Source organism: Delphinus delphis, chromosome 7 (assembly GCF_949987515.2).
Source record: "Delphinus delphis chromosome 7, mDelDel1.2, whole genome shotgun sequence".
NCBI lineage: Eukaryota > Metazoa > Chordata > Mammalia > Artiodactyla > Delphinidae > Delphinus > Delphinus delphis.
The window spans coordinates 35,034,520-35,043,908 of record NC_082689.1 but is presented as its reverse complement, the minus strand read 5'-3'; the positions used below and the strand labels follow the sequence as shown (position 1 = coordinate 35,043,908).

The window sequence follows — 9,389 nt, the reverse complement described above, 5'->3', positions numbered from 1 at the left end:
TCCCTATCCACCTCAGCTGAACCATGGCCCAATAGTTATTCCAAAAACTCTCCTCTTATAAAAGCCAAATGTGCTCAATAGACGTCCCTTAAACTACTTGATGTAAAGAAATGCAGGCTGTTGACTGAATCAACCATGATTAACCTTCAACATGTTTCCTTTCCAGACAAATGTTTATTATGTGTAAAATACACGTCTATTAGTATAAAATTTTCTTACATGAATCAGCAATTCAAAATGTTGTAGATCAAACAATACCAATAATATCCTAAACGGAAGTTCTCAAAACTCACTATGGTCTTTAATTTTCAGAAGATCTGGATTCTATGTAATAGTATTTTGCAAGGTGACTGAATATTTTATATATTCCCCAGGGGAATATCATTCATGAATCTTTAGTTTTAAATATTCACTTTTTCTAGCCAAATAAACCACTTACTTTAAAAAGGCTGCTGGTATTTGGATAGCTATCCAAAATCGGTTTAACGATTTCATACATTAACTAGATAAGAAAGCAATTTTGTGAGCAGAAATAGATAACCTATATAAACGAACAAGCTTTCAAACTACCAAAGGGCTCCAAGGCTTAAAAATAAGTACAGTCACAGAAAAATGTCACTTTTTACGGAAAGGGTTTTTTTATTTTGTAAAAAGTAATGTTTTGAGTATATTTACTTTACTCTTTTAAACCAGTAAAAGTACAATGATAAGCACTGAGTAAAAAGTACCTTGCTTTATGAACTTATTTTTAACACACTGACGGCATACTGCTCACTGAAGATAGAAATATGTGATCCAATTATAAAACATAACATGTACGTGTAAACACATACAACTAAATAGTTGTGAAAAAATAGAAGATTAATCAAAATACTCTGTTTTAAAATATTAAATTCAAGTTATGTGGAAACTGTATGATAAAAAATCATATTGTATCATCAGAATAACTCTTTAATGGTCATTTCTGAAAAAAAATATTAACTTTAGTTAAAAAGTTAAACTTTCTCTTCAAAGTACTTTCAAAACTTCACTACCCAAATGAAAAAATATTTTAACAGTTCATTCCATGACATGTTATATAGTTCTTATTCCAAGAAATCTTCTTGCGAGGTATAACTAAATCTGCTAGGAAAAGAGTAAGAAAAGCCAATCTAGGAAAGAAAATTGTTCCATTAAGTGGAAGTCAAAGTGTGATCTCAAATTATTGTCTTTTTTTCCCCCTCCCCCTCATTTCTTTTCATGCTACCTTTTGAGACTGAGAGTGCCCTGCAGGGAGTTCACCTTGATCTACATTTTCTCTCAAATCTCCCCCCATCTGGGACATAGCACTGGGAAGCACTAATATCACCCTCTCTATTTCACCAGACTGAAAGCTAAGCCCAAATCTCACTCCTATCCCTGGGCTGCAATGAGTAACATTAAATAAGTGCCTAAAATCTATAATTATTTCAGCAACAAAGTGGACTTGCTAGGGATGATTTTGCTCTACTGTTTTGTTGCCTTAATACCAATTAAACATTAAAAAAAAAAAGCCCACACACATTAAAAAACCTGAAATTAAAACCATCCCTAGACAAATAATTTAAACGTTGGGAAAATGAGAAGTAAAAATAGGCCCAACCACTTACAGTCTCCCTCCTCCATTCCTACTTCACACAATTCACCCTAAATAGAAAGAAACAAGTTTTCATCCTGACTGCATCGGGAAAGAGTGCCGCTTATTTGTATTAAACAGGTTGTAAGCTCGGAGAGGCAAACGGGACACCCTGAGTCCCCGTTTCCATCAATCGGCCTGGCCCTGCCCGTTCTCAGTCCGCGTGCCCAGGGCGCTGGCGGCGTCGGGGTTCGGCTCTGTGGGCCCTGCCGGCCTGGCCACGGTGCAGGCGGGCGTTGAAGGCCCCGTAGCGCACAAGGGAGTCCGCTTCAGTTTTATCACTCGGTGCGGGGTGGCCTTTTTGTCGCAGAGCAGAACCTTAGCTGGAGGTGGGTGCATGGCCCCGTTCTCAGCACCCCCGGTCTCGTGGGCAGCCTGGGGATGCCCGGGCAGGCCTGTGCCCACCGGGGACGGGGCTTTCAACGGTGCAGAGCGCTGAGCTGCCCTTCCTCCTGCAGCCGGGTTCACGGATGCCCGGGACCAGGGCTGCGGTACACTGGCCGGAGGCACCCTGACGGAAGCCGAGTTCTTGACTTTAATTTGGGTGCTGGTGGAAGGCCCCAAAAATCGTACTGGCTTAGGACCAGTCTTACAGTTCACGCCTCCTTCTTCCTCTTCATTGGGCGCTATCAGTCGCCTGTAAATAGAGAAGCAGGTTCTTGTCAAACAGCTGGTCCTGTAAACCAGCAGTTACAGGTTATGTAACTAATGAAAACGTCTCCAAAGTCTACCTTCAGGGTGAATAAAAAGGTTTTCGTCAAGAATTTGAGCCAAGAGGTATCAACCTACCTCATCTCTCATCTCCCACCAAGGTCAATAAGTAAATTAGCAAGTTTACAAAAGATTGTTTCAACTGGAATACACTCTTTCAAACTCACACATAATGTTAATACCAGCAAGTTAAAATTTGGAGCATGACACTGGAATTACACAGCACATTACTCAGTTCTCACAAATTCTGATGTGATCCAGAGGATAACCAGGAGTATCTCAAGTTGTTTTTCCCAGAATAGCAGTTTCAAGAGATTTACTGAGGAAAAAAGGGTTTCACAAATAAACTTGAGAAATGCTACTGCATATGTTATTCTCCTCCTAAAGCTTTAAACTCTATATTAACAAATTAAAGATTCTATACTAAAGACACCTGTTTAGCTTTGTTGAATCCATATTTCCCAATCATTCTGTAATGCACCCTTTGGCACCCAGTAAAATTATCATGCTATGGAACACATTTTGGGAACTGCTAGAATAGTCGAACTCATGGTATAGTTAGACGGTTTTTGAATTCGAGAAGTATTGGACAAACCTTCAAAGATTCCTCAGCTGAGCTGCCATTCACTATAAAAAGCCTGAAGTGGAAACACTGTTTTACCTTATTTAATTTATTTTTTATTCATTTTGTTTAAACTAAAACAAACAAACAAAAAACAGTTCACCCATTTCTCCCACTGCCCCCCCCCCCACCTCTGGCAACTACCAATCATTTCCCTGTTTTTTTGCTTTGGATTTTGTTTGTTTGTTTGTTGTTTGTTTGTTTTTAAGATTCCACATAAAAGACAGCTCATATGGTATTTGTCTTTCTCTGTCTGACTTATTTCACTTAGCATAATATCCTCAAGGTCCATTTGTTGCAAATATATATATATATATACACACATACCACAATTTCTTTATATCATCATCCATCAATGGACACTTAGGTTGTTTTTATATCTTGGCTATTGTAAATAATGCTTTAATGAACATGGGGGTACATATATCTTTATGAGTTAGTGTTTTTGCTTTCTTTGGATAGACACCCAGAAGTAGAATTGCTGGATCATATGTTAGTCCTACTTAGAATTTTTTGAAGAACTTTCACATTATTTTCCATAGTGGCTGCACCAATTTACATTCCCACTAACAGTGCACAATGGTTCCTTTTTTTCCACATCCTTGCCAACATTTATTTCCTGTCTTTTTGATGACAGCCATTCTAACTAGCATGAGGTGATATCTCATTGTGGTTTTGATTTGCATTTCCCTGATGATTAATGATGTTGAGCATCTTTTCATTACCCATTGGTCATCTATATGTCTTCTTTGGAAAAATGTTTATTCAGATCTTCTGTCTATTTTTGAATCAGATTGTTTGTTTTTCTGCTATTGAGCTGTATGAGTTCTTTATATATTTTGGATATTAGCCCCTTATCAGATATATGATTTGCAAATATTTTCTACCATCCAGTAGTTTGCCTTTTCATTTTGTTGATGGTTTCCTTTGCTGTGCAGAAGCTTTTTTAGTTTGATGTAGTCCCACTTGTTTATTTTTGCTTCTGTTGCTTTTCATGTCTGATTAAAAGATCATCACTAAGACCTATGTCAAGGAGCTTACCACCTATTTTTTTTTCTAGGAGTTTTATGGTTTACATTCAAGTCTTTAATCCATTTTGAGTTAATTTTTGTGTAGTATGGTGTAAGATAGTGGTCCAGTTTCATTCTTTTGCATGTGGATATCCAATTTTCCCAACACCGTTTATTGAAGATACCTTTCCGCATTGTATATTTTTGGCTCCTTTGTTGTAAATCAGTTGGCCTATATATATGGGTTTATTTCTAGTCTCTCTCTTCTGTTCCACTGATCTGTGTGTCTGTTTTTATGCCAATACCATACCATTTAAATTACTATAGATTGGAATATAGTTTGAAATCAGGGAGCATGATGCCTTCAGCTTTGTTCTTCTTTCTCAAGATTGCTTTGGCTATTTAGGGTCTTTTGTGGTTCCATACATATTTTAGGATTGTTCGTCCTACTTCTGTGAACGTCATTGGAATTTTGATAGGGATTGCACTGAATCTGTATATTGCTTTGGGGAATACAGGCATTTTAATAATATTAATTCTTCCAATTCATGAATAGGGACTATCTTTCCATTTATTTGTGTCTTCTTCAATTGCTTTCATTAACGTCTTACAGTTTTCAACATACAGGTTTTTTATTATCTCCTTGGTTAAATTTATTCCTAGGCATTTTATTCTTCTTGATGCAACCATAAACTGGATTTTCTTAATTTCTCTTTCTGATAGTTCATTATTAGCATATAGAAATGCAACAGATTTTTGTGTATTGATTTTGTTTATTAGTTCTAACAGTTTTTTGGTGGAGTATTTAGGGTTTTCTATATATAATATCATGTCATCTGCAAACAGTGACAGTTTTACTTCTTCCTTTCCAATATGGATATTTTTAATTTACTTTTCTTGCCTAATTGCTCTGGCTGGGACTTCCAATACTATGTTTAGTAAAAACAGTGAGAGTGGGGGTCCTTATCTTATTCCTGATCTTAGAGGAAATGCTTTGAGCTTCTCACCACTGAGTATGTTTGCTGTAGGCTTGTCATATAAGGCTTTATTATGTTGAGGTACATCCTCACTATACCTGCTGTGCTGAGAATTTTTATCATAAATGGATGCTGAATTTTGTCAAATATCTTTTCTGCGTCTATTGAGATGATCATATGATTTTTGATATGATATAAAAACCATTTGATAGATTGTTTCCAGTTCAAGATGACAACATAGGAAGATACTGAACTCACCTTCAATGGACACCCTGAGTTTACAGTTATATATGGAACAATTTCCTCTTAAATAAAACCTAAAGGCCGGCTGAGTGACAACTACATATTGGGCAACTGAGAAGAAAACAACATTGAAGCAGGTAGGAGAAGCTGGAACACAATCTTGCCATAAACCCGTCCCCCAATGCAGTAATCCGCAACCAGGAAGAAAGTCAAAACCTGCATCTTCTCCCTAAGGAGGGAAAGATTCAAACCCCATATCGGGCTCCCCAGTTTTTAAGACATGCACTTGAGAGATGAGCCCCCAAAACATTTAACTTTGAAAATCAACAGGGTTCAAGTCCCGAGGCCCACAAGACTATAGCAATCTGATAAACAGCTCTTCAAGGGTCCACATGCTCAGATTCACCCACCCCAGGGCCCAGTTCAAAAGCGGCCAATTGCACTCAGACTTAAACAGTAAAGTAGCTCACCTGCTGATAGAAAAGTGCTGGCCTGAGGGGCAGGCGTCTAATTTAACACACACATCTAGAAGCCTGCTGGAACACTCTCTGGGAATGAAGACTAGCAGGTACCATCTTCATGCTCTCCCTTTGCTGTGCCCCAGAGCACCAGTATTTCCCGGAAGAGAGCTTTTACACTCATCTGGAACCCTCACTTTTTATGGCTCTTAGCCAGGGGACAACTCCTGATTGCCTGGCTCTGGAGGCCAGTGGAGCTTGCATTCCTGGTCCCATGGGACTGTAACAATTGGTGTTAACCCAGAAAGGAGCTCATAGCCTTGTCTGGTACCCCAATTTTTGCAAATGCTGCCAAGAGACACCTCTACGTTGCATGGCTCTGGTGGCCAGTAGGGCTTATGCTTGTGGGTCCCACAGGACTGTAACCAATGGAGAAAGAGTTCTTAAACAGCTACCACCCCAGCACACAACAAGAGGCAACAGATCCAGAAGCTCAGTCTTTCCGTGAAGGAGGTCTGTTAGCTGATCATCATGACTGCAGCCTGAGGGGCAGACTTCTAATTAAACACGCATCTAGGGGCTGACTATAATCTTTCCCAGAGACCTCATAGGGTGGGTGCTATCTTCGCACCCACCTTCTGCCACACTCCAAAGTGCCAGTGTCTCCTGAAGGGGAAATTTACATGCAGCTGTAGAATACAATAACTGAACTGATAAACACACTAGAGGGGTTCAACAGCAGACCAGATGAAGCAGAAGAAAGGATCAGTCAACTCAGTCAGGGCAGTGGAATTCACCCAATAAAAGCAGGAATAAAGAAAAAGAATGGAAAAAAAGTGAAGATAATTTAAGGGACTTAAGGGACAACATCAAATGGACTAACATTCACATTATAGGGCTCCCAGAAGAAGACAGAGAGAAAGGAGAAGAAATTTTATTTGAAAAAATAATAGCTGAAAACTATATAGCTGAGAAAGGAAAGAGACATCCAGATCCAGGAAGTCCAGAGAATTCCAAACAAGATGAACTCAAAGAGACCCACACTAAGACACATTATAATTAAAATGTCAAAAGTGAAAGACAAGGAGAAAATCTTAAAAACAGCAAGAGAAAAATAACTTGTTATATAAAAAGGAACCCCCACAAGACCATCAGGAGATTTTCAGCAGAAATTTTGCAAGCCAGAAAGGAGTGGCATGATATATTCAAAGTAGTAAAAGAAAAAAATCCAACCAAGAATACTCTACCCAGCAAAATTACCATTCAGAATTGAAGGAATAATAAAGAGTTTTCCAGACAAACAAAAGCTAAAGGAGTTCATCACCATTAAACTGGCCTTACAAGAAGTGTTAAAGGGACTTCTTTAAGCTGAAAAGAAAGGGCACTAATTAGTAACAACACATATGAAAGAATAAATCTCACTGGAAAGGTAAATATATAGTAAAGGTAGTATATTAATCACTATAAAGTTAGTATAAAGGTTAAAAGAAAAAAGTAATAAAAATAACTATGATTACAATAATTAGTTATGGAATACACAATATAAAAAGATGTAAAATATGACACCAAAAACCTAAAACGTGGCAGGGGATAGTATAATGTTGAGCTTTACAATGGAATCAAACTTAAGTTGTTATCAACTTAAAACAGACTGTTATAGATACAAGTTGTTATATGTAAGCCTCATGGTAACCACAAAGCAAAAACTTATAGTAAATACACAAAAGATAAACAGAAAGGAATATAATCATACCACTAAAGAAAGTCATCAAACCATAAAGGAAGAGAGCATGAGAAGAAAGGAACAGAGACGAACTATAAAAACAATCAGAAAACAATCAACAAAATGGAAATAAGTACATATCTATCAATAATTACTTTAAATGCAAATGGATTAAATTCACAGAGTGGCTGAATAGATCAAAAAACAAGACCCATCTATATGCTGCCCACAAAAGACTCACTTAAGTGTAAGGACACACACACACTGAAAGTGAAGGGATGGGAAAAGATATTCCATGCAAACCAAAAGAAATCAAAAGAAAGCTGGAGTAGCTATACTTATATAAGATAAAATAGACTTTAAAACAAAGACTGTAATAAGAGACAAAAAAGGGCATTACATAATCTTAAAAAGGTCAATCCAACAAGAGGATATAACATTTGTAAATATTAATGCACCCAAAATAGGAGCACCTAAAAAATAAGGCAAATATTAACAGAACTAAAGGAAGAAACAGAGAGCAATACAATAATAGTGGGAAACTTCAATACCCCACTTACATCAATGGATAGATCCTACAGATAGAAAATCAATAAGGAAACATTGGCCTTAAATGACATGTTAGGCCAGATGGACTTAACAGATATTTACAGAACATTCCATCCAAAAATAACATAGTACACAATCTTCTCAGGTGCACATGGAACACTTTCCATGATAGATCATGTGTTAGGCCACGATATGAGTCTCAGTAAGTTTAAGACAACTGAAATCATATCAAGCTCCTTTTCTGACCACAATGGTATGAAACTAGAAATTAATTACACAAAGAAAACTGGAAAATTCACAAATACATAGAGATTGAACAAGTTACTGAACAACCAATGGGTCAAAGAAGAAATCAAGAGAAAAATCAAAAAATACCTTGAGACAAATAAAAATGGAAATGTAACATACCAAAATTTGTGGGATGCAGTGAAAGCAGTCCTAAGAGAGTTCATAGCAATGTTTACCTCAAGAAATAGGATAAATCTCAAATAAACAACCTAACTTTACACCTCAAGGAACTAGAAAAAGATCAAACAAAAGTTAGCAGAAGGAAGGAAATAACAAAGATTAGAATAGAAATGAATGAAATAGAGACTAAAAAGACAATAGGAAAGATCAATAAAACTAACAACTGATTTTCTGAAAAGATAAACAAAATTGACAAACCTTTAGCTAGATTCACCAAGAAAAAAGAGAGAACTCAAAATCAGAAATGAAAGAGGAGATGTTGAAACTGATACCATAGACATACAAAGGATAATAAGAGGCTACTATGAACAATTATATGCCAACAAATTGGACAACCTAGAAGAAATGAATTAATTCCTAAAAACATACAACCTACCAAGACTAAATCATGATGAAATAGAAAATCTGAACAGACCAATGACTACTAAGGAGATTGAAATCTCCTAACAAACAAAAGTTCAGGACCAGACAGCTTCAGTGGTGAATTCTACCAAACCAATTCTTCAAAGAATTAATACCAGTCCCTCTCAAACACTTCCAAAAAACAAAAGAGGAGGGAACTCTCAAATTCATTAAGACCAGTAGTACCCCGATACCAAAACCAGACAAGGATGCCATAAGAAAGTTACACACCAATATCCCTGATGAACATAAATGCAAAAAATCCTCAAAAAAAAATACTAGCAAACTGAATTCAACAATACATTAAAAGGAACACACATGATGATTTACTCCAGGGATGCAAGGATGGTTCAACATCCACAAATCAGTCAATATGATACACTATACCAACAAAATGAAGGAAAAAAGTCACATGGAACATTATTTTAAATGACCTTAAAACTGTCAAACTGTCAAGCAACCACTGTCAAAAGCCTGCCTGCTCCTTCCACTGCTTCCATCAGTTTCACTTCATGAAGATCACCTTCTGAACATGTGTAATGGCAATCCTCCAAGTCTTCTTCCTCTGACTC

General features: G+C 37.0%; 1 protein-coding gene across 1 annotated transcript in view; it reads right to left on the bottom strand.

Annotated features, from left to right (window-relative positions):
* Nucleotides 1-617: 617 nt before the first annotated feature.
* KCTD18 (potassium channel tetramerization domain containing 18) overlaps nt 618-9,389 on the bottom strand; it is a 28,577-nt gene continuing 19,805 nt past the window's right edge. The window contains exon 7 of the mRNA XM_060015605.1: nt 618-2,291. Coding sequence (XP_059871588.1) covers nt 1,784-2,291 — 508 coding nt within the window. The 3' untranslated portion in view covers nt 618-1,783. The remainder of the gene's footprint in view (nt 2,292-9,389) is intronic.